The sequence below is a fragment of the Diadema setosum genome, chromosome 22 (assembly GCF_964275005.1).
Source record: "Diadema setosum chromosome 22, eeDiaSeto1, whole genome shotgun sequence".
Taxonomy (NCBI): domain Eukaryota; kingdom Metazoa; phylum Echinodermata; class Echinoidea; order Diadematoida; family Diadematidae; genus Diadema; species Diadema setosum.
Genome location: NC_092706.1, coordinates 18,910,041 through 18,936,992, shown reverse-complemented (window position 1 = coordinate 18,936,992; position 26,952 = coordinate 18,910,041). Strand labels below are relative to the sequence as shown.

Genomic DNA, 26,952 nt, shown 5'->3' with positions numbered 1-26,952 from the left:
TATTACAAGCACAAAAAGTTGAATACAATACACACAAAAAAAGCTCACTGCTTGATAGCAATCTCATAAATCTGTCGTAATGTGAACATCATGATAAGTACAGATTTCATATATATCGGGTACAGCTCCATCACCCAAAATTCACAAAAAGATACTTTCACACAAGTTTTGAAATGGAAGAGTTTGATTGCAAAAACAGATTAAGTGCCATTTTGAAACAATTTAAAGAAAATCCATCATCACACAGAGCAATATAAATCTTTTCCAATGATCCTACACTTGTGACATAACAAGAAATATTCATGGAGATATCAGTGAAGATATCCCATATTATATTTTTATTATTTTCTTTGTTTTTAGCAGCTTTAATCAATATCATATTCACAAGAATGGTGTTAACTCATTTTGCCATCAAACTCGATTGTCGAGGGACTCGTGAGTGATATGAATGGGAAAAATAAAGGGGTATTGTAATCTTGGTTGCAAAGAATAAAACATGAAACATAGATTTTTCTTCCTTTTTTTTCCTCAAAATTTAATTACACTTCATGGGTTCATATATACAATATATTCTCATACTCATGTGATAAAGCCTTCAAGGCTGTAGTATAAAGATGAAACATGCTGAATCTTTATTTTTATCTTGTCAAAAGTTGCTTGGTCATGTAAGACAAAAGATTTGAATACCATGCTCATGTTGAGTCATTGGAATAGCATTTGAATGCACATTGAGAATTATTTACATCTTGAGATATAGAGTAAACAGTGGTGAAAAGGCTATGCATGCCAGAGTTTCATGAATACATACAAAAATAAATAACACCCTCAGCAAATGGTGGTATTGGTCATAATAAATTCATAGAATGTGTGCTTGTGAATACACATGCATTCTTTTATGTGCACTATAAACACAACTCCATCCCTATGGAAGCTTTTCCCACTTTAAAAAAGGAATAGATAGTCAGTTCCTACTCTTATATAAATTTATACAGCAACTGCTCTTTTGCATGGTCAGTCAGCTCACACACGCATCATGTTCGCACAACTTGCGAAAGGTGCCATACTTTCAGATCATGAAGTCAAATTGCATTTGAACTTACACACATCTGCAATAGATACGTTTCAAATAAGCATCAACATTTGAAAAACTAGTACACATTGTCTTCTCTTTCTTTCTTTTTTTTTTCGGTAGAGCAGGATGTACATTATCTAATTTTTTGCACAGTTAATTCCATAAAAAATGAAAGAAATGACAAATTTCTATTAAACCTATCCTCATTCAGAAGTTGATCAATGCTGGTAGTATTCATAAAAAATTTCAGGAATAATCATAGAAGAAAATAAATTCCTTTTCATCTGGGCACACAAATGACATAGACACAATGGCAAATAGGTAAGAAGGCATATTTACTTTCATTAATAGATGTTTCTTATCGTGACATCCACAATAATATAAAATATAATGGTAAATACACTTTGAAATGTCACACATATACACCTAAAGACAAAACTTTTATCTGAATTGAGTTCCAAAACCTTCTTCGATCATTGGGCACTGTCTGGAATGCTCATGTCATTGTCGACTTAAGTGGAAGTGTATGTCCCAAGTGGTTCAAATTATCAAAGCACATCTCATACTGCAATCACTGGAAAAAGTCAAATCAATGTCAGAAACTGATAGATATGACACCATGCCTGTAGTTATGTGAGTTATGAAATGGATAAAGTGATAACTCTGTGGTGTGGAAACTGAGAAGCATCAATAACTATTATGTATATATTTACAGTCATGCATGTATATACATAAAACAGAATCGCTTTTGTAACTGGCAAACTATGTGGGTCTGACCTAGCCACACAGTGCAGATTACAGCTGGACGAATTCAGCTTCATTTCTTCTTGCGTCATTTTTTCTTTCCATCACACAGTGTTATGATAAATGAGACAAAATATGCTTTACATGTCCTCACATCGTCTTTGGGCTAAAGCCTCAGTAATCCTCCAGAACTGCTCTTCCAGGGGGCATACAAAAGATGCAAAATTGTCCTCTTTTTTTTGGATTGGTTCACTGCATTTCCTGGGCTACTTGTAACGAGCCTTCTCATTGGCCAGAGCCAGCCGCCTGATGTTTCCTATGCAGCCAGCTGCAGCTTCTTGCAGGGCATGGTTCTGGGAGCCAACCATTTTGACCAGGAGCTGTGGAAAACATTGACAGGCAACGAGAGTGAACAACACATAACATCTTGTAGGCTTGAAAGCTGAAGACACATCTTCACTGAATTGTAGATTTTGAATATCACTAATTTACTTTCACTATTTCATATGAGTCAATCCAAAGGGGAGGGTTATTTCCTTACAAAACAGTTGGTCTCAGGAATATGACAAATCTTAATGAAACAAATATATATTCAGTGCTTGAACTTCACCTAAATCTATTGTTTAGGCTTTTACTTCTAAAGAGAGAGAGAAAGAGAGAGAGAAAAAAAAATAGGTCACTGACTGGTTGGAAGCCACTTCCATACAGTTTCACATTTATTCGAAATTAATATGTCCTTGAGTACATCCAGTACAATGATATACAATTGTATGATGCAGCCGCTGATGTCATTTATGCTACACTATACTCTACCCAACCATGTTACTGATTTATTTTATATCAGCATCTATACTTTTCATATTTTGATAGTGACATCATGCCCCTCATGTATTGTAAGGAGAATCCATAAAGATATTTTTTCTGTGTGTTTCATGAAGTAGTAGTTTATCTCTTTGTTTCACCATCATCACCATCATCACTATCACCATCACTACCACTTTCATCACCATCATCTTTACCATAAACATCACAACCATCATCACCATCACTATCATCAGCACCATCATCTTTACCATCACCATCATCATCCCCATCATCATCATCACCATCATCACCATCATCATCATCACCATCATCACTATCACTTTCATCACCATCTTTACCATAAATATCACAATCATCATTACCATCATCACCATCACTATCATCAGCACCATCATCTTTACCATCACTATCAAGATCACCATCATCATCCCCATCATTATCATTACCATCATCATCATCATCATCATCATCACTATCATTATTACCATCATCATCACCACCATTATCATCACCACCATCATCGTCATCACCATCATCGTCATCACCATCATCATCACATCATCTTCATCACCAAAATCACCATCACCATCACCTCCATCTTCACCATCATCATCATTGTCACCAGCATCATCATCACCATCATCTTCTTCATTGTCATAATCATCATTATCACCAGTACCATCACCACCACCACCACCACCACCACTACCACTACCATCATCATATCTTACCTTCACAACACCACTCTCATGCATGGTGATGCAGTTGTTGGGGTCTCTTGACAGCTGGTAAAGGGCCTCTGCTGTGGCGCAGTGGACCGCAGAGTCCGGTGAATTCAGGTAGTGGACCAGCGGGGCCACGGCCTGGTTCTGGCCAAAGGCAACGCGGTTGTTGCCCCACATGCAGCACCTCGCAATGGCATCAGCAAGATGTCTCCTCAACTTGTCATCAGGCTGTTGTGGGGCGGGAAGGTGGGATGGGTACATACGGAAGGAAAAGTGAGAAATATAGACATTTATCTCATTGAATAGATTGCTTTCATTGTAATATTACATTGACTTTGCTTGTCATAACTAAGTATCACTGGTCATAGCTTTGTTGATTTTCAATCAACGAGCTTTCAGTTAACCTGCCCTTCACTTTGACATATTCTACAGAAGTCTTTGAAGGCAGGACACTAAATGTCTTCAGATTATGATTACTATTATGCAGAGGTATTGGTAGAGCAGGAGAGTCGCATGAACACAGCGGCTAGCTCCTTACAGTGACAGCTTCAAATTTAGTTCTAAGGCACTGGATGATATAAAAGTGGATCACAGGATGGGTCATCAACTGACCGTTTTTGCCAGACGGGCAAGCATGGGAACCACTCCGTGGTCAGTGATGACGGCCAGATTCTCCTCGTCCTTGGCGATGTTGGCGATGGCGGCGCACACGCTGGCCAACACCTCCCTGTCTTCAGACTTGAGCAGGCTGACGATGAGCTCCAGGCCCCCAACAAAGGAGCGCACCATCTCACCAGCATCCTAGGTGGAGTGCAAAAAAGGGGTAGGGGAGGTGGAGAAAGTGAAGCAAGACATTAAGACCGACGCAACAACATAGGATGTGGAAATTTAATACATCATTCCCTTACATACTGACCATCTCCACATTAGGGAAACCTGTAATAACAACTACAGTTCAGAACACATGTTCAGTGTGACTATTCAGTGCCTGTTTTCTGTGTAAGCTGTTAAATTACACAATTGTGTAATGTTACATTTAATCATGCCATATGCTATAGAGAAACCTGCATTTATCCTACTTTGTACACAAATCCAAAACTCTGAAAAGATGAAGAAGTGAAAATGATTGGTAAATAATGTACCATAAAAGCACTTCGCCCAATTATCTACCATAACATAAATGAAACTCAATATTCCTAAGAATCAGTTTTAAAACAAAACAAAACAAAACTAAACAAAACAAAAAACCGAAATGCAAGACTTCTTTCAGTAAAAAATGAATTCCAGAGAAACACATTTGGTAGCATAAACAGCATGCGCTTCTACAAGATGAGCTCATCAGTATTGGAATGTAATCCTAATGCTGGATATTTGAACGACAATGGTCTGTCCACCAAAAAGCTAGAAATCATCTTTTGTAAATAACCTCCTCTCCCCACCCCTCCCCCCCCCAAAAAAAAAAAAAAAAAATCCACTGAAAAACAACAACCTAAACAAGAATAGAGCTTCATTAAGTTCATTAATGAGATAAAATCTTCAATGACAAATGAGTTTAATGTTGTCAACATGCTAAAATGTCTATATGCTGCACATTGTTACTAAAAAAAGTTCCACAAATACTGGTCTATTTTAGTGGTAAAGATCATGGGGACTCTGCCTGGACAATTGGCCTTCCATGGAGACAATACCAATACAGTATGTTGAATCATTCCCTATTTCTTCTTGCAGATATCCAAGTGATCTATGTGCTTTAACATAACAATAAAATCCAACAAAGTCATATTTTCTTTTCTCTTTTAAAGGGATGGTGTAGTTTTGGTTGTGATGGGGATTCAGATTTTAACTTTTTGAGAGATAATTTGAAACCACTTATGAAATACAAGCATACAATACCATTCCAACAGGAATTCAAAATTTATTTGATGGAAATCAGTTTTGAAATGGCTGAGATATCCAAAAGCAAAGTAAAACAAAGTGGTCCTATAAAAAGTGGGTCCTACCATTTATCAGAACCTCTTTGTGTTTGAATATCTCAGCCACTTCAAAACCAAGTTTCACAAATAAACTTAGAGTTCCTCTTAGAATAATACATTATTTCATATTCCATATGAGGTTTCTCATGATCTCACAAAAAGGAAAAAAAAAAAAAAAAAAAGGTTGGAAACCTGAAGCCTCATGTCAACCACAACTATGAATTCTTTTAATGTTTCTACCTTGGCATTTTCTATGCAGGGACAGATGGCCCAAGCAGCACTGGCCTGGACTTCTGGGTTCTGGTTCTTGAGGAGTGACCACAGCAGTCTCACACCGTCCAGCCGGTCAATGATGCTAGAGTCAAAATAGAAACAAAATACAATTGAGGCATTCTTTTTTTAGATAAGAAGACTCATGCAAGGTTGCGGCAATCTTGAACGGGAAGCGTGGAAAGTGTAGTGGCAAGCCTATAAAGATCTGCTTGATAGATTATATCACAAATACTTTGCTTGTCAGGGGAAATATGCAATGAAGCCTCCCTATAAGTGTATCCCTTCTTGGTGTGATGGAAGCCATATTTTACATCTCTCTTAATGGAAAGACTGCAGCAGTGACATTTAAGAAACAGCTGATCCCGTTTCACGGTGACATTTCAGAAAATACCAACACTGCATGCAGTAGATTCCTGACCACAACTATCCCTGTTGTGAGCTCCACATTTGGGAGAAACAATACGCCTGCAAGCATACCTCACACGCATGTGCAGATTTATGAAACTGATAGCTTACAAACAAGGGCTACTCCTTTTAATGAAAGGCATGTAGTTCGTAGCATACGGTAAGAAAACATGAAACAGTATCATCAATCAACCTACCAAAATTGTGTATTTCACAATACCAAATGTCTTTACAATATGAAAGTGTTGCAGACACATCCCTACAAATAGCTATGCTATAGCTGTGCTATATAGCACCTCTCAGGTGCATGCATACAGATTGTATAAACTTGACACTTTGGAAATGTGATCTCTGTTTGATAAAGTTAACTTATTCGTCTTAGGTGCTTCAAAATGCTTTACATGACATCAAGTTTGAAGTCTGATTCTTCGAGTATGGCCATACCCCATGTTATCTGCTTCTGTAGCGCATGCTCCAACGGCTTTGGTAACATTGACGAGTAGAGCCTGGTTGGTGCCCGTCAAGAGGTTGACCAAGGGAGGAATACCCCCTGCCTTGCGGATCAGCATTCTATTCGAGGGTTCCTGAGCTGCACATTCTCCAAGAGCTCCGACCACGTTCACCAGGACCTAGGCAGATATTAGTAAAAGGAACAGAGAGATATGGGCAATCCATTCCCCTTTTGCACGGACAGGTATGTATTTTCTGACTCAACAACGAAAATTCAAGATTATCAACAAGCAAAATAAGATGCTGTCATTGCAGATACTAGGGAGCTTTAGATTTTGACGCGCGGACATTTGAGACGAGGAGTGCGCTGGACGTTCTCCTCTCCCCTGCGTCGCGTTGAAAAGTAGCTTTAGATTACACTGGGATGCAACGTATAAAAAATAAAATCGCGCCCCCATACGATCAGTGCATGAAGTAGCTCTCTACGTTGCAAACTGTGCGGACGTAAAAATAGCCCAGTACGCGTAGTGAAAAACTCAGGCGACGCACGCTAAAAATAGATCGACTTGACGCGCGCTTCTGCGAACGCTCAGAACATGTTTTTTTCCATCTGAACGTCCGTGCGGCTAAAATCTAAAGCTCCCTATTTAACCCGTTGAAGACTAGTCCCTAGTATACTCGGGCAGGTGGCTATGGAATATGCGTGCTATGGCAAAAGCAGCTTGTCCTTAATGGGTTAAGTAATGTCAATCCTTGCTTTAAAGCTATGATGCCTGCTGGCAGAAACTCAAAATAAGAGAGTGATTTGTATTTGTGCCAAGGCTATTTGTTTGAATCGTTTATGATTCACTTTCACTCATTCTCTGCAAAGTTCTGTAGATTCATTACCACACAATGGCTGCTGAGTTACTGCATACAAGGACACCCATTCAGAATATGACCCTGAACTTTTAATCGCATGAGCTAAACTGTGAGACGTATATGTTTAGCATAATACTAGTAGATTGTTTTGTCATCTTTCATACTTGTACTTATGTGGGCTGAATTTAGTCAAGTGCTGCAGAAATCATCCTTCAAACTGTAAAGATTCAGTCTCCCCATCACAGGATAATGTATAACTCCCAAAATAACTTTTGGCCGAGTTGTGAAGCCAATAGACAAATACGTAGAAAAAAAAGGGCACAGTAGGAATACACAATGAGAGTTGGGACAATATAAAAAAAAAGGAATTCTATATGCGTCTAACAGGGTATTTTGGAACTGTAATCATTATGATGCTCGCTTAGTGCTGCTCATCTGTTCTGTACGAAATGAGGATTACTAAAGCATTTCCAGCAATGCCTCTGTTACGGGATAAAAAGTATTGCACTTTCCCACATTACCAAAAGACAAATAGAAAAATCACATCTTTTAATCACGGTGTGGACACAGGCAAGCGAGAGGGAAAACGGATGTGTGGAAATACAGAACGTAATGTAATATGATATCATGACATTAACACTGTCATAACTACTTTCCACTTGCTGGTCGGATTTTGCTCAAATCTACTGTGACCCTTTGCTTTCATTTGCTGTTTCTCTTCAAAACAACTTTCACGCGTGCCCACGATTCTCACCTCCTCAGGCTGGTCGTTGAGGAGTGCCACGAGTTTCTCGATGGCCTTCAGCTCCTGGAAGCGCATGACATTCTCGGGGCTCATCGCACACTTCCAGATGGCGCCGGTGGCTGCGGCCAGGAGTTCCTTGTTCTCCGACTTGTCCAGGAGGGACACCATGGGGTCCAGGCCCCCGTAGGTCCGGACCAGGTCCCGCGTCTCCTTCTCCTCGGCGCACTTGAAGATGGCGCTGGCACAGTGCATCTGCAGCTCCTGGTTCTCGCTGTGGAGGTTTTTGACCAGGTCCTCGATCATTCCCTCCGTGCGGATGGCCAACCTGTAACTGTGCTGTTGAGTGCAAGGAGAAATAGAGCGAGCGTTGAATTCATCCATAAACAGCATAATGAGCATCTTTGGAGCTATTGTAGAGGCACTGAAGAGCAAAAAAAAAAAAAATTGTTTGAGAAATGACAATGGAGATCTCCAAAAAAGTGATAATAATAAAAGGCAACAGGCCACGCCTTTTATTAGGATCTCGTCGTTTCACCTTGTTTTTAGATGTCTCAGCCATTTCAAAACCGATTTTCATCAAATAAACTTTTGATACCCCTTAGAATTGCATGCTCTTTGACATCTCATAGAGTGGTTTCTGAATATCTCACAAAATTTTAATAGCTAAATCCTCACCTCAACCAGAACTGTACACACCCTTTCATTTCGCGGTTGCGAGGGTGTAACTGAACTTAGTTATTCGCGCGTTGTTATTTTCGCGGTTCAAAGGCGATTCGCGAAATTCACGAAAATAAAACCACCGTGAAAATTTCAGCTCGTACATTATTCAAGTGCCTTACTGAGATCCAAAACCTAAGATTACGTTGAAAATGCAAAGGCCAAGTCATCACAAACAAAAACAAAACAAAAAGCCCTCATGCTTGCTATGCCGTGGTCTTACCTCAGAGGCACATTCTTGCAGGGTTCCCACGACAGGGATCAGCATGTTCTCATGGGAGGACTTGAGGAGACGCGCCAGGAGGGGGATGCCACCAGCCTTGCGGATGGTATGCTTGTTCTTGGTGCTCTTGCTGCAGCTCCACAGGGCCAGGGCCCCACTGCGGGCCACCTCAATGTCCTTCTCCAACTCAGCCAGCACCTGGGGAGAGCCCACGGGGGCTGAGCCCAGAGGGGCACAGTCCAAGAGCACAACCTGGAAAATTCAAGTTGATGTGTTCACACAAACTGAAGAATGCACTGACTCAAAAGTAAGAGCAATTACAGGGTTCACCACTAACTGTTTTTTCCTGATGTTCCTTTCGGCCACTACAATCTTTTAATCTGAAATTTTGATAGTCCGATGAAAAAATACATTGGCCAAAAATAAAAGGAAACGTAACAATCCATTTTCAAACTCAGTTACCCAATCGGCCACCAAAAGATTATCTTTTTTTCTTTTTTTTTTTTTTGCTGGCTCGATGTCAAGTTTTAATGGCCCTTTGCCAGAGCTAATGTCAAGCTTTGAATGATTCTTTTGATCAATCTGAACTTGACTTCCCTTTACTTTCTAATTGACCGATAAAAAAAACCCACATATTTCCCCTGACAATACTAATGATATCAAAATGTTGCATTGTTGTAAATTTCTTGTCCAATATCATTGGGAAATTTAACTACTACTGCAGACTGATATCAGTCTTAACTCACTGACTTACAGTGATCACAACATTCAACAACAAAAAAAAAAATGCACATATTGATAACAAAATACAATGAGCAGACAGTTTGTTGTACATAACTTTCAGTACACTATCACTTGTCTAAATTTGCTTGTTCGACTGACAATACCGTTTGCACATTCTATTATATTCTGACTCAACACAAACATGGCACTTTGGAATAGGTATCTCAGAACAAGAACTTCATGTCTCTGGAAACAGGGCTCAAAATATGAAGAGTTTGTTCGCAAAAACCGATAAGTCCATATTTGCCAAATGGAGATATTTGCGATTAAAGGTCAAGAAAAATAAAGAGAATAATAAAAAAATTGTTGCTTCTTTTGACCATAACTTCAAAAATGTACCTTTATATGTAGTGAACAATATATCATTTAAAAGGTATTATTTTGTACTTTATGACAAAGACCGTACTTCAAAATCTTCAAAAATGAACTTATCGGTTTTTGCGAACAAACTCTTCATAAATTTCTATGAGTCAGTGCACACTGAACAAAAATTCTATCCTCATAGTACATTGCTTTGTATGAAAGCATAAAATTCGGTGAAGCAGATCAGCGAGAATTAAGAAGAACTAACACACACATGCACACAAACAGTTATGAACTGTAAACTCTGTGATCTAGGTGTTGAGCAGCTTTCTTTTCGGTTTGTACACAAAAGTTACCAATTTTCATTGTTCTGAGAAAAATTTTCTTCACACCTGTTCCTGGTATACAATAAGAGTGCTGCATTTTTGCAAGTCCTACTCAGCAAAGAGAAGTTCTGTCTGTGCTCATATGTTTGAGAAAAATGAAATTAGCGAAATTTTACCAATCACTCCTTGCAAACTTTGGTGCACAGAATAACCAAATCCATGTGAACAGGCCCTGCGGAAATACTCCTGGAAAGACAGCTAAAAAAAAAAAAAAAAGGACGCATAGTGGTTGCTTTGTTTTGACTATCGTCTGCACAGCGTGGATAGTCTCGAGTTGAGACGATGTAATTACCAGTTTCCTGATCCCACCATGCTGCCGCACCGTCCTGCGGGCACGTCGAAACTTGGCTACGTGGGCGATAGTCTCCGCTGCCAGGCACCTCAACTCCTTGTTGCTGGACTTCAAGATCTTCACCATCGTCTGGAGGCCCCCAAGGTCAGCAATGGAGCGCCTGATTTGTGTGTTCTGTGAGATCTCCTTCAAGATCTTGAGGGATCCAATCTACGGAGGTGCACAACAGAGGGAAAAACTTACTCATTTCTTCTTTATAAAAGAGACAGAGCAAAAAAGGACTTGATAGCACACTACAAGTACCTTTTTCCTACATGCAAAGTATGCCGCTGGCTCTCCTAAAATCACTTTAAAGAGAGAGACAATAAAAACGAAAGTACATGGCCTTTTCTCTGCCTCTCATCACACTTATCACTCTATCTTGTAGCCATCAGCATACGAACAAGAGAGCAAAACGCACTTTGTGCATTAACAACACAAAGTCTAACAATATGAGTTTTTTTTAAAACAGGTGTCTTGAATCTTCTGACTTCTTACTTGAAATTACTCTCTTCACAATGTCTTAATCTGTAAAACACTTTAGGGGCCCGTTTCATAAAACTTGTTATCAGTGACAACTGCCACATTTCTATGACAAATTTGCTCTCAGCCAATCAGATGCAAGGATTTCAGTAGCTTGTCACATCTATGACAACTTGTCACTGATGACAAGTTTTATGAAACGGGCCCCTGAACTTATCCATGGCCCAATGCACTTGGGACCAGCTCGGATGTGTAAATGATGAGTTACAGAGGAAATCCACCCCAAAAATACATAAACTTCAGAAGAAAGAGAAAACTATTCCCTACAGAATGATACAAAAATGACAAATATTGGATAACAAATAAGGAAGATATGGCATTTTGAAATTTCAATATATTTCCGGAAAAACATTTCCTGACCAGTCCTAATGAATATTCAAATGAGCCAGTTGATGTCATACCCTCACAATTTTTCCATGTATGTTATATATGAAATTCGAAAAAAATTGTTATTCTAAGCTAATACAAATAAAAGCATGTTCTCCTATCAAGATATATCAGAGTCAACATTTGTTCATTTTTTTTATTTTGGGTGTTTTTAAGTTTAGTTTTATATTCATACAGCTGAAATATGAGATTTTTGTCATTTCTGAAAATGAAAAGAATAAGAAATTGTGAGAGCATGACATTGTCAAGTTGCTAATTTGAATATTCCTAAGGACTGGTCAAGAAATTATTTTCCAAAAAAAAAAAATCGAAATTTCACAATGTCATATCTTCCTTAATGCTATTCCAATTTTTGTCATTTTTGCACCGCTCTGTTGGGAAGAGCTTTCTCTTTCTCTGGAAATTTATTTATTTTTTGGAGCGGATTTTCTCTTTAAATTAAGAATAATGCCTTTACGATAGCTCATATCCATGACAACAGGAGAACACCTACCATGCACTTGATCTCTTGTGTCTCCAGAAGGTTGATGAGAACCTCCAGACCTCCCACATCCCGTATAGCCAACTGGCATGTCTCCTGCCCCAGATTGAAATCTCTGGTTGCACACAGGGCAATGATAGTGGCTGTCGGGTTGCCTCCCTGCAAATCAAATCATGACAATCACACATGAACAGCTACACTGATTTCCAACAAAGATACCCATACGTGTGCATGCTGAAAATCGCCCATTTTCCCAATATAGAAGCCTCTTGTTACGTCGTAAACTTTCAGCTGCATGGTGTGCCTCACCCTAGAAGAAACTGGAGCATATGAAAACCTCAAAATGTGCAGCTTGAACTCCCAAGTTCATTGACCCTACCTGCCAAAACATCGAAAATCCTTCATAAAATCCATATATACCCGATCACCACCAAAATTTCATCATCTGTTCCTTGTGTAATTCTCAATAAGTTTCATCTAAATCTGTTTGCAACTTTTCGAGTTATTTTGCACAAGGACAAAGAAAGCAACAAACCAATGCCGATGAAAACATAACCTCCTCCCTTGGCAGAGGCAATAAGTGGTGGGTAAGTATGTTACACAGGTTGATTCCCATTTTTACTTGTGTTTCTATATGAAGAGTGTAATCCTGAAATCAAATGGTATTGCCAATCTTGCATAGAGAAGAGTGTCTCAGCAAAACAATACAGCAATGACAATAGTGACTACAGCTATCCCTGCCCAAAACAGAATGATGCTCATGGAATCGCTGATGCAATAGGTCAGGTTTATGCAACAGTTGCTCACGCAGAAATCCACTGAAGGACAACTATCTTGTAAGTCTTTCTCAACGAGTTGCTAATCAGTGCAGAAAACAAGCAGTGGGGGTTAAATTGTGACACCAAAGTAATTTCAGAGTTGGAGCTCCTCAGATATTTAGCCAAAGGTAATCAACTGAAATGAAATATATGGTAGGCAGGGAGACGACACTAAATCTTGCACTCATCTCTGCTGCATTAGCAGAAGTGGGATAAACAAAAAACAACACCAACATGCTCACATGGTGCCCCATGGACAGAGATCTGATTCATACCTTGAGGTATTTGACGAGTTTCTGGATCTGCCAGTACTCGGAGGGGAGGTCCGAGTTCTGCTCCTGTCTCCGGTCTGTTGTCTCCTCCTCTTCTTCTGACTCTGATGAGCTGGAGGAGAAATCATCTTCCATTGCTGGTGTCTTGGATTTGATGCGATCACTGGGAAAGAACAAAATGACAGAATCCATGCATCATAATGTACCATATGTTTATTTCACAAAACACAGAGAAGCAAAAAAGAAAAAAAAAAGGCAAATTAAGTCTACAGTCTTTTCATTGAAGTCTAGATTAATAATGTAACTACAATGTTAACATTGTCCAATTATAGTACCTCTATTTGTTCTGAATTAAATGTAACTTCTGTAAGAACAGAATCTCTAGTGTAATCAAAATTTGTGCAGGGCCAATGTTAGTAAACTCTGCTTGTTTATAGCTTCAGACATGTTTTTATTAAGGTCATTATGTCCAAAAGTATTTGTGCACTACTATTTTCAAAACAGTTCAGTCCAGCATGAAATTTATACAATTTTTTTTTTAAGCTGCAATGTATTCCATGTTCACTTTATTTGTCTAGGTTAAGAACAAAACCTGTAAGTCATGACAACTGATCTACAGCTAGACTCACACCTTTTTTTTTTTTCTTTTTTTTTTCTTTTTGCTGTTTGACTGATGGTTTGTACATGAATTCACTGTCTATCTAAATAGAATATCCACAGAATGAAACCACTTCAACGTACAGCACACATACCTAGACATATCACTTATCAAATGATTGCTGTTATACTTGAGGTGGCAATAGTCACTGAACATCTCAGAAATTCTCCGTTTCAGTTAACTCGAGAAGAGTTGAGAGCCATCAAAAGGAACTGTTCTCTCCTTAATGATTCATACAGGTACTTCAAGTTGACTTCAAATTACAGTTGACTTCAAGTTACATATGACTTCGAGTTATAGATTTGGGGGTTTTTACCTTGTCTGCCTTGAAAGTTTCTCCGTTTTCTCTTTCTTCTCATTGTCAGCCTCCTTGTTCTCTTCATTCTTCCAGTTAAGGGTGGCTGGCATGCTCTTCTTGGTCGGCTTGGTCTTTTTACGGAATTTCCTCTGCCAATACAAAGATCAGTGAGAAAGAGTGAGCCTGAATTTACAAATCTATGATTTTTTTTTTTCTCGCACACAATCATGTTAAAAAGCACTTCCCTACTTCTTCGGACAGAACACAAGAAGAATGACAATAGAAAGATGTACTGTTCAATTCAAGAAGATATGATAAGGATGGATCTTACATGAAGGCCCAATCTTTGTGAAGACATGATATATGTGCAGGCAGTGTAATGTTGAGGAAAGACTTCTGGTATTACGTGGTAACCAGTAGCATTACGAATGAGCTATGATCTTCATATTTATGATAAATCAGTGGTGTTGAGAGGCAGTGCATGATACGATATGACATCCTGATTTGGTCACAACTATTTTAGTTTGTTTCTTTGTTTAGTTTGTTTAGTTCATTTACTACATTTGCTTGATGACGTGCACAATGTCTGTTACTGCTTGAAAGAGAATTGTCATAAACATGGTCATAAAGAAGAAACAAGCAGATGACAGATGAAAAAGTTGACTTCACATTACTTCAGCTGTTTCCCACACCCCTTACAATGATGCACAAACCAAATGTCCACATCAGGTGGATGAACACGCCCCTTCCAGAAACTTGAACCCGGAATTGTGAGCTTGCTTTAAAAAAAACAAATAGAAAACAAAGTCAATCTTACCTCTTTCCTCTTCCCTTTGCCGCCTTTCTCCTCTTCTTTCTCCTCCTTCTCTTCACGTGCTGTTCGTTCACCACCGGGTCCGTCTTCCTCTTCGAAGTCCTCCTCGTAGTTGCTGATCTGCTCCACACGGTCGTCACCGTGCAGCTGGAATTCCTTGCTGTCGATGACTTCCTTGAACTTCGCACTCTTCGCAGACAGCATTGCCACAAGGTTGCGGTAGACGTCGCCGACTCGCTCGTAATTGATCTCCTCGCCTTCCTTCTCTGAGCCCTGGGGTTGGAAAACATGGGGTCTGGGAAATCACACTACAGGCCATGGCTTGGCACCATACCTTTGAGTCATTTTTACTAGCTTTAGACAATGACATGACCTGAATTCAATTTGGAATACTGCCCTCATTTGTGCAAAAATATTGAAGTGCTCAGAGTAAGATTACATCTGAAAGCAAATTGACAACATTCTTGGGTAGCAACAGTGTTGATATTACAAAGTCTACATTCTGTTTCGCACTGCACTTAAAGCTACCACAAATTACGTTATGAATACACTATTTCACGTTACAGCACTATGCCAAATTCTGTAACTTATTTTTCCCTGTATGGAGACTGGGAAAGTGGGCATCAATAACATACAGATACACGCAAACCTTACTACAGCATACATTGTAAATGACAAGTAATAGGAAATGATGAAAACCTAGCTCATAAACCACCAAGTCGGTGCAAAGTCCCTGGGGTGACAAGACCTTGCATCTCAACTGGCATATATTCTAAAGCCTCCAAACTCAATTTTGAATATCAAATATATACAGATTTGAGTTTCAAAACATCACAATTACTAATGTAACCTGAAACAATGTTTCTACATTACTTGACGTCAACACTGATGTTATTTTGCAAAATCGTTGCAAAAAAAGAAGTGTTTTCGTGCTACTGAAAATTCATCATTTGTTAGATACTCAGTCGTGTCATGCCAGTGAAAATAAATGGATCGAGGCTCACCTTGTTCTGGTAGACACCCGATGTACTGGCTGTGATTGAGAGCTGATCACCGTCAAGGGGCTTGACGAGGAGGTAGCCGATATCGCCGTGCACCTGGCGCCAGGGAGGGGCGTGGCAGCCATTGTCAAACTGGTAGTCAGAGGTGAACAGGATGGATTGTAAGGCGCAGCCACTGTCTTCACCTGAGAACTTCTGGAGGAGAGCCACTTCATTGTTAACTTGCGCAGGTGTCAGGCGAATTTCTCTGTAGGCCAAAGAAACAAGATAAATGCTGACATAAGATTTCTCAAAGTAAAAATAAAGTCTCCCGAAATTACAATAATGATAGACAAGTCAATAAATAATAAGCTTCCTTTCCTAAAACAAAATTATTCAAAACTATGATCTTTTCAATCTAAAAGCACCAATGATTACTGGCTTCACAGTGTGAACTCAATAAATCAACCACCAACAGCACATTATATGACTGTCAATATCCATCCCCCCCCCCCAAAAAAAAAAATAAAAATTACAATTTAAGATATTAGTGATAACGTAAGTGTTTTAAAAGCATGGGAATTCATGTAATATCAAAATTGTACATGATCAAAAGACATTCATAGTTAACAGCAAAACACAAAAGATGGTGGTCACCATATCCAAAGCATCATAATCATAACCTGTTGTGACGAAATTAAAACTACCACAAAATGACACGAAATTGTAATCTCTTAGTCTTTGCAAAGTTGCAAAATTTCCCTATAATTGGGAAAGGACATATAATTTGCTTAGAAATTTGCAGTTTTGATGTAGTTTTTACCTCCATACTTTTGTTACCTTTGTAAAGTTATGAAATTGCCTACTATTAGGAAAGGGCATAAAAGTTGCTCACAATTTTGTGGCTTTGTAGCAATGTAAAACCAGAAATGTTCACATGCACTTTAATTTTGCAAATTTTGCAAGAGCCAGGATTTGCAAAAATTAAAATGCAAGCATAAGTTCTTGTTCTACATAATGTGCATTGAGTGCCAGTGGCAAATTGCCAAAATTTCATGCCACGAAAATATCTGCCTTCTACCTTCAAATCGAGAATGACATTTTTTAAACCAATTTGAATTAAACAGAAAAAGTTTTTGTTTGTAATTTTCTTGTAAGTAAAATACAATTCCACAAGAACTTTACATTTGTAAAGACAAAATGAACCATGTCAGGATCTCGTGAAGCACTGTCTCTTACCCAGACACATCTGCCAGGTACTGGTTCATGAGCTGCATGTCAAAGTCTTTGATGAGGAGCAGGAGTTTGACCTTGGTCCGCTTCTCCCTGGCCTCGTCCGACATGTCCTTCTCAGTTTCCTCCAGGAGTCGGATCGCCGAGTTGTCCTCACCCTCCACAGAAGCAAAGCCCTCCCCAAGGATCTTGGCCAGAGGATCTCGGTTTGCTGCTCCCCAAAGAGGAGTGACGTGAGGTAGGAAGCAAAATGCAATTGCAATGAATGATCAGACACAAGGGTTATTGCTTAATCAAACATATTGTATAGTTCCTTGATAAAAAAAAGATCTGACAATGAGCATGAAGCAACTGCTGTGGTCCTACTTAACGTTGTAGGTGTTCCTTGGAAGAATGTCACATTTTAAGCTGATTTATCACGGAATCAGTTCTGAGGACAATTTGTTTTTTGTTGGACAAAATGACCTTCTTTGCTAGCCAGCATTCAAATGTGTAAACAATGTCATCAACTGATCAAGTAAATGAGCTTTTGTATAACTGCAACCACATTCATATCAACATTGCACACTCTTTCTTAATCAGGACTAGATTCCATTTCACAATGAGCCTTAGCTTTGAAGTTAGACTCCATTTGTGTGTGCTTGTCTCAAGGCTAGTTATATCGGCAGCAATGAGTGTACATTTAACAGAAGAAAAAGAGTGTGCATGTCCGAAAACATTGGCAGAAATATTAACTGATCTGATATCTCACGAGTGACTACAGCAATACATAATTCTGCTTCTGAAAAATGTGGCCATTCCGTCAACTCATCATAACAAAATACCCCATTATTATTGTTGCACAACCTAAGAATGCAGAATTTGATCCATTTATGGTGCCTTTGAAAGTCAAAGACAAGATTCTAGTGACAATGACATTAATATCAAAATACAGTTCACAGTATGAGCTTATTTCAGCAGCAAACATTATGAAGGTTTCGGATTTGTGTGCATTTAAAATGCTATCATTCATCATAGCTGTCAAAATGAATTGTTTTACACATATGCTCGACCAAAATAATTTCATTAAATGTACCCTTCCTTTTGAAACAACTATCATAACATCAAATATTTGAATTCAGACTCACCTTCAAGGATAGTCCTGGTCTCTGACATCTTCTTATCTCCAGCATGTCTCAATACCGAAGCCAGCTGGTCCAGGCTTCTGACAGTGAGCTTGGAGTGAAGCTCACCCAATTTCTCCAGCTGAAGTAAGGGCTGGTCTTCTGAATCTGTGGCATGCGACTGCACTCCATTATCACTGTGGAGGATGGAAGCACATACAATTGTATGGAAGAATTGCTTGGGTGAGATTTACTGTATTATCAAAGGATTCCAAACTAGAAATGTCGCTACAGCGACTGGTTATACCCCCGCCAAACAACATTTCATAAGCTTTGGTCAAAACAACATTTCATAAGCTTTGGTCAAAAAACTGAGGAAGTACTTAAATCCGCAAGATCTTTCCTTGATCTTCTGCCATTAATATGCCGTTACCATGGCAACGTACTTTCGGGTACTGTCGAAAAATGCGTCTTGCACATCTACAACCAAAGGCACACATCTGTACCAAGTTTCATGGAAATTGGGCAAAAACTGAGGAAGTAGTTTGCAACACAAAATTTTCCATCATTTTGGCCCATAATATGTGAGCTGTTACCATGGCAACATACTTTTTGTCACTGTCAAGAAATGTGTCATGCTGACCTATATCCTAAGACAAACATTCAATATGAATTCCATGAGAATTGGAAGAACACTGATGAAGCAGTTTTGCCATGAAGCATTTTGCCCTATATTTCACCAATAACATGCCGTTACCATGGCAACGCACTTTTTGCCACTGCGGAAATATGTGTCTTGCACATTAACATAATCAGATGAACATCTGTACCTAATTTCATAAAAATTGATCAAAAACTGTGGGAGGAGTTCTCAACGCAAGATTTGTACCCATTTTTGCCCATAATATGCCGTTACCATGGCAACGTACTTTTGGGTACTGTCAAAAAATACGTCTTGCACATCTACAACCCAAGGCACACATCTGTGCCAAGTTTTATGGGAATCGGTTGAAAACTGAGGAAGTAGTTCGCGACGCAAGATTTGCAACGGACCGACCGCCCGACCGACCGCCCGACCGACCGCCCGACCGCCCGACCGCCCGACCGTCCGCTGATTCCTATATACCCCCTTCAAACTTCATTTGGCGGGGGTATAATGATCAGTTCTGTTACATTGCTCTTTTTTTTTTTTTCTCGCAAAAATTATAATTTTCTGACCATCATACATGTAACTGGCAATTTTTTTTTTTTTTTTCACAAAGAAAATTTATTCATGTAAACATTCAGGTACAAAATAAAATAATGTCACATGCAGTACATAAAGACAAATGATCGAAATTTGACAGGTAACTGCGAAACAGTTAAACAATGTAGATACGATTCCAATCAATATTAGATACAAAACCTTCGGTTTTCTCAGACATATATTCGTCTACTTTCTTTGCTTGTTTTAAGAATTGACAAAATTGGCTAAAATGTAACGATTTCTTTTTATTTTTGACAGAAAATATGAAGTATTTTGCGTACAAATAAACCACGTTGTAACATTTTGGATTTTCTGTCGAACCAAGTATAAAGGAACTTTTAGTAATTTGAATTTTATTCTGTAACATAATTTCTTGTATTTGAGCGATAAATCTTTGGGTAACGTCACATTCCCAAAATAATAACTGGCAATTTGCAGTAACTGTGCTGGTGACATGCTCTCAGAAATCTTTTGTTGACATGTACCGGTACCGTAACACAGCTCTTTTAGCATCCTCCTCCTCCTAATCATGGCCGCATCTCAGCCTTTTCGCAAATGTACGTGCCTCCGAAAACACTGAACCAGGCAAAACAATGGTGTCACCTCTCTACCACCATTTTAATAGTCCTCCCAAGTCTTCCTTTCTGCATAATGCTACAGCTTGGATACAATTCCCGTAATATTGAGTCCTCAGCACATCTCACATACTTACGTTTATCACAGATTTTCTCTACTTAACCCTTTCTTTGTACTTAGACTGACAACTAACTTGGAACTAAACGGATTTCATGCAACCGAAGCTATGCCATTTATGCAGCAATGATCATGGACAACAGTGACTAGTAACTAGCAATTTACTTTGGTAAAGAACATGGAAAATTGGTCTGAGAGGTATTTTCAAGAAACTTGTCAAAGAGTATAGTTGAGTGACCCGCACCTTGTCATAGTTAATGTTTATGCATGTTTCAATCACATTTTGTCACTTAAATTCTATGAAATCCCATTCACATACAGGAAAAATGCTGAAGTTTCCAATAGAATCACAAGTTCATTGATCGATACCGGAAATTTGCAGCTATCGTCCTCAAACACAAACGATGCGGAATAGTTGTGCGCTAAGGAAGGGGCCTGCAACTGTCACCAGTGTAAAGCACGTAAAAGACATGAGCGGGTGCCCTGATGCTCCCATACATTATAGACAAGCATGTAAAAGATATGTGCGGGTGACCGTGATAATACTTATATTAGTTAAAGCACATATTTCTGGAGTAAATGTCCCAGTTCGCGGCCACTACAGCATATTTGGTAATACAACGCTGAACACAGCAACACACTTTATACATGTATACCACACATTCACTAACACGCTGCCATTCTACAAAATTCAACCGATGACATGGAAAAAATCTCCAACAAAAATGAAATTTTCTCACTTAAATGATGACATCTCGCATCAAAAACTTCATTTTCGATACTTCTTAACATCATAGTTAAGGATCAAGGGTCTAAGAAACTGGATATTTTGTTGTTTTCCCGATGTTTGTGGATTTTGAATACATGTCCTCACGTAGAAATAGAACTTTCTCAAGCCGATGTGGGCCGCCATTTTTTTCCGGAAGTGGATGTTACGATCGAAAAAAATAGGAAAAACATGAGAAAGACAACAATAACACCGTCATGCCTGTTCGCGGTCGGTGCAAGCGCGCAAGCCCTTTTCACGTGCTTTCGCAATGGGACTTGGCGCTTATGCAACGTTCGCGAGCCAAATGAAGTCGTTCAGCAGAAGATCGCAGAGCACGTGTGTATCGCATAGGAATTGTACATCAGGCCGCAAACCGAACTACCACGGTCGCGAACTGGCGGACGCTGTACTGGATCGCGGTCATGGTCATTTTTTACTATCGCAATGGACATTGGTCTTGCGATTTTGATAATATTATAAATTGGTAAGTGGTCAACCTCTATGTTATAACCTTGGTTAAAACAATTAGCAAGTTTGCGTTTCAGAGTGGAAAAACCCTTATGCGGCCACGAACCGGGACTTTTACTCTTATAACAGTTTGTTTGTGGTAACCCTGCCAGGTTTCAAGTTTTTTTTAAGGGAAAGATCTACTGAACACAGTCCCGGCATAAATTTTTGTTCAGTGCGCTTATACATGTAACAATTTTAAGCGGGGTGACGGTTTTTGGGCCCCTGACAAAAGTGCGGGCACCTCGCTTGCTATAACTGGGCATCATTTAACATTAATAAGTAAAAAGCATAAAAAACATTAGAACTATTATGAAAGAAGGCAATATAATACCGGTACATTGTACCAAACTTCTGAGCGCAGTATCCATGTAAAACACATAGGCCCTAAAGACAAGTACATGTAGCTACTGCCTTTGCCCTTATCCTTAATTCATTAGTCTCAATATTTGATGGGCCGGCTTACGTGTGATCATAATCTCCTGAGAAAGCAGATGCCTCCAAACTCGTCTTCCACTGGATTGGGTTCTTGAACACCAGTGCAGCCTCATTGTGGTGCTTGTTAGGGAACAGCTCAACGAATTTGATGATGTTGTTGAGGAGGGCCTCATTGACCGGTGTGAACTCCAACTTGCCCTCACCTCCATCGCTCGCTGACGTCCACTTGGCTGCTCTAGTGAGGGTCTGGCCCATCTTTCCTCTCCTTTCTTGTTCTTTTTTTACTCTTGAACACTGCAGGGGGGAAACGTGGTGGTTCAATATAGACTCTAGACTCTACATATAGAAAGGTCTAGACTACAGCTGCGTAACATCTTAATCAGATGGACATCTGTCACAAGTAGGCCCTAGTGAAATGGAAAGACTTGAGTTGAACTGGCAAGACAGTTCAATCAATGCAGAAAAGCTGACTCCAAGTCTTACTGTAGAAACAAGCTCAGCTCAGGGACCTGGGTGTAAACAATCTTTGCCACGTTAGACTTCACAATATTTACACCAGTTAACACATCACAATGCCATGACTAATTTAATCATGGTCAATGCTAACGTTGGTCTAGACAGAAGTGTCGAACAATTGTGTTATATGACTTATGACTTATCAATGAGGTTCTGTGAGTGTGAAGTCCTTGCTCAAATTCAGACAGTGTGGTCTAGGCTAGACAGAAAGATCCGTCTGTCCGGAGGACTCTTTTTATATTTTGCCATTAACGCTGTCCTCCGGAGGGGATCCGTGAAGCCAGACGCAGTCTCCGCGGAACATTCCCCGACGGACAGATACAGACCGATCTTTCGGTCAAGGTCTAGGCTTGACCTTTTTTGGCCTGGTAGACTAGATACAAAATGTATCACACTACAAATCAACTTACCTTTTTAACGATGTTATTCTTCGGAAAACACGATTCTCTGTAGTTTAGCAGGCTATAGTTACGGGTAAGTTCTAGAGAGACACATACGATACTGCCCTGTACCTGCAACACGGCACTCACACAGATTTCCGTACAGTCCCATACATTCACAGTGTACACAAGCGCTGTATTTGGGTTTGGATGGAGACGACATGCAGCTGGTGTGGTTGCTATGCTGTCAGCGCGCATGCGTTGTGGCAAGATAATCGTTAACTCGACCCCAGCAGCTCGCCCATAACAATTCGCCCTTAATGAGCAACGTAACAGTGTAGTGTCCAGGCGAGAGAAAGAAAGGGTGAGGGGAATAGATTAGTATATATACTCGTAGTTGTATAAGAAGACTGCTGTATAGGTAAAGGAGAGATAGATGGGTAGACGGGGGAGGGGCACTCTGTTTATCAAATAGTTAAGCTAGGGACAATAAAGACAAAAATACTATTTAGGTTGAAGAACGTATAATAAGAGGTAAATTTAAACTGATGACGGTAGACAGGTTTATTGTTCTCACACTTTTAAGTGCACACCATTATTATTACTGAGTATATATATTTTTTCTAATATCGAGTCAAAAGGGGCCTGAGCTTTCGATCCTAGCAGAATCTTCGTCAGAGGCAAAATTTTGCCTCTGACGAAGATTCTGCTAGGATCGAAAGCTCAGGCCCCTTTTGACTCCATTTTACTCCATTGGCTCACCTTTATTGGATAAGCAGTTTTCAGCAGCCTTTTTTGCTACATTTTTTTCTAATATCCTTACATTGTACTATTCATCAGGGAAGAAATACACCTACCTATATAAATGAATGAAGTTTTTGATATGCAATTTCAAATCTGTTTGATTAGCACTACATTAAAACGTGCCAGCATTGCATGCTATCTCTCAGATGAAATGACAAAACAAAAACAATAAGGTTTTCACATAACAAACGATGAGAGCTTGGACTACAGTACTCGCTTTAGCTCATTGAAATGATAAGAAAATGATCTTTGTGCATTTGAATAAAAATGCAAACTATCAGACTAGAGCAATTTTCGTGGTTCATATTAACACTGTCAGGAAGGCATGCACGTCTTTCGGGTGACCTGGAGGCTTGAACTTCTTCACGGATTAGCTTTGTGAGTCACGGATCCCTGACACGGATGATGCTACATTGATCTTCTGTAGAGAACACTGAGGATCCCGAAGGTAAAGAATGATAAAGGTTGATGTTGAGTACAAGAAGCCTGACGTAGATGGCGCCAGACTCAAACAGGTGAAAGCAGTACTTGCACAAACGTGCATGAAAGCTGTCACGGGACCGGTACCTAAATATAGTTTTGCTGCGTGGAAAATTTTATGCTTTATATTAATTATGCTGTTCTTGATTATGACCATTATTTGGGGTTTTTAGGGGGGGGGGGGGTCTTGTTAAATATAAAGGATGAATCTCATTCCAAAAATGTATTTTTTTCCTGTCTGTGACTGGGTCTTTTTCTTTTGCGATATCGTACAGTTTTCCTTTGTGTTTGTTTGTGTTTTGTTGGTGCTACAATTCTTATCATGGGGATGTCGTTGTTGCTGTATTGCTAGTTTTAGTTTTTTTTTTTGTTTGTTTTTTTACGTCATTTTAAGTCACGTTCATTTTCTTTGCGTGCTTCCAGTGTCACAAGTCCAACACATTTGTTGCTTCCATATTGGTTTCTAATACATTTTCGTGTTCGATATTGCTTATCCTTTGTTTGATTTAACGTTCATCATTAGGATATGAAATGATTTGATATAATTTGCCATAAATTGTAAAGAGAAATGACAGAAAATGTTGGACAGGCAATAAGACGAACGAAGAAACAATGGCTCAATTGTTACTAAGTAACTAATTTCCAATATATTTTCGTGTTCAACATTGTGTTGTTGTTTTAAAGAACGAAAGAAGAGAGAGAGAGAAAAAAAAATGGGGCCCTATACAAATAATTTGCCCCAGACAGCACTTAACATAAAACAAAAATTATAAATCTTATAGAGATATAAACAAGAATATTAAATATATACCAAGTCTCCACGAGGGAGCTCATATTGTCTCCACGAGGGAGCTCATATTATCTCCACAAAGGAGATAATATGAGCTCCCTCGTGGAGACATGTTCAACATTGCTTTAAGCCCTTTGTGTGTTAGATTTAATGTCTCTTGCAAGATTAAAGTTAAACTTTATACATTTGCCAGGTTTGTGAAGAGAATAATTAGACGGGAAACTCTTAAACAGGGATGATGAAAAATAAAGCAACGGCTTGTTTATGAGCAGCCAACAATCGACTTTGCTACTGTTCCGCTTATCCCCCAACGAAAGAAAGAGACAATCACTTGAAAAACCAGAAATGTATTACGAGATCTCTTACACATACACAATAGGAAATACTTTCAGTTATATTTTCAACATTATGCGGTAATTGGCATGTATCTATTTCTTCCTGAATTTATTTATTTTTATATTTCAATTATTTCGGTGGATGTATATTGATTTTCTTTTTTTTTGTGTGTGCTATGTTTTGTACACTGACACTCTTTCTTGAAAATGAAAATAAATGAAAGAAGAAAAAATAGCTTGCACGGGGAAGCTCTTAGGGATAATATCCGTTTGTGAATGAGAAATCATGCAAGGGACATTTAGCAGTACACAAAATAAAAAAAAAAAAACGTTAAATAAAATTATATACGATTACAAATATCGATATCAGTTATGGTGGGATAATGCGTTGTGCTTTGCCTAAATTCTCTTAGCTCTATGAATAAACATTTAGTAAAAAATTCGTCAAAATACAAATAATTATCTGTACGGACGTTTTGAACAAACACTTTCCCATTCGCTTACTACCTTCTCTCATTTTCTCTTTTCCAGTTGACCTGTTCATTGTTATTTTTTCTTTGTAGTTGTAGATAGTCAGACATGCAATTTAGTCGACTAATCAAACTCGCAAAAGATCCAATTAAGGACTACCTGTCATTTTCTTTCCTGTATTTTCTTTTATTCATATTTATCATCATCCTTATTATTGTTATTGTTCTTCTTCATATCATTATACTAATGGCGGTAGTAGTAGTGATATCATTTTCATTATTTCAATTCAATTCAATTCAATAGTTTATTTATTTCCATTAAAAAGACATGATTAAAAATGGGACATGTGTCAATATGACTTTCATCGGAGTGATAAGAACAGTTCATCAAACACAATATGGAATATAAATTATTGTTATCATCATCATCATTATCATCATTGTGACTTCTGGACTTAAAATCATCATTGCTATCAGCTTGCATCCTAGCAAATCATGTAAAGTTTAATGATATATGTCTTTTCGAGACTTTTGATTTTCTTCCGTCATTTATATCTATCTCTGTCATTTATTCACACTAGTATTAAACATTACATCGGTTGGAAAACCAGAAGTACAAGTTTCAAGATTATTTTACTAGTATTTCATTTAAGATTTTTTTCCATAATCTCGTTCACGCAAAATGTTTAAAGGAATGAGAAAAGAAATCCATCCACTTATCAAAGGACGTTTTCCCTCTAAACACTGGAATTGACCGTTGTATCCTGCAGAGTTCATGTCAAGAGGCAAATCCAGCTGATGGTAATGTCTCCCTCTGTTGTTGGTGTCTAGTCATGTTTAGTCCCGGTTGACTGAGCATTCAGTGTTGATTGCAATGAAAATGGTAGTAAAACATACAGACCTGTTTGAAGCGTGCAGATAACAAAGCACTCCCTCCCACACACACGGAACTAATGAATACATTTTCACACATCAAAAGTTTGGCCTGGCTCTCCTAGAATATTTCTTACAAGAATATAACAGAAAGCCAAAATAATAACTTCGTGATCTCTTTGGAGAGCATAATCATTCTCCTTCCTGAAAGCTGGGACAACAAGTTTGCGCCAAATAGCTATCGGTAG

At 38.9% G+C, this 26,952-nt stretch overlaps 1 protein-coding gene across 1 annotated transcript; it reads right to left on the bottom strand.

Moving 5' to 3' along the window:
• Nucleotides 1–213: 213 nt before the first annotated feature.
• On the bottom strand, nucleotides 214–23,108 carry LOC140245044 (outer dynein arm-docking complex subunit 2-like). The gene is made up of 17 exons (XM_072324637.1): nucleotides 22,983–23,108; nucleotides 22,085–22,350; nucleotides 18,428–18,600; nucleotides 17,307–17,511; nucleotides 16,092–16,335; nucleotides 15,091–15,360; nucleotides 14,292–14,422; nucleotides 13,321–13,480; nucleotides 12,240–12,386; nucleotides 10,778–10,987; nucleotides 9,014–9,265; nucleotides 8,083–8,409; nucleotides 6,462–6,646; nucleotides 5,580–5,694; nucleotides 3,979–4,167; nucleotides 3,373–3,594; nucleotides 214–2,196 (listed from the first exon to the last, which is right to left on the bottom strand). The coding sequence occupies exons 2-17, from the start codon at nucleotides 22,309–22,311 to the stop codon at nucleotides 2,083–2,085; spliced, it is 3,171 nt and encodes a 1,056-aa protein (XP_072180738.1). The 5' UTR covers nucleotides 22,312–22,350; nucleotides 22,983–23,108; the 3' UTR covers nucleotides 214–2,082.
• Between the last annotated feature and the right edge of the window lie 3,844 nt (nucleotides 23,109–26,952).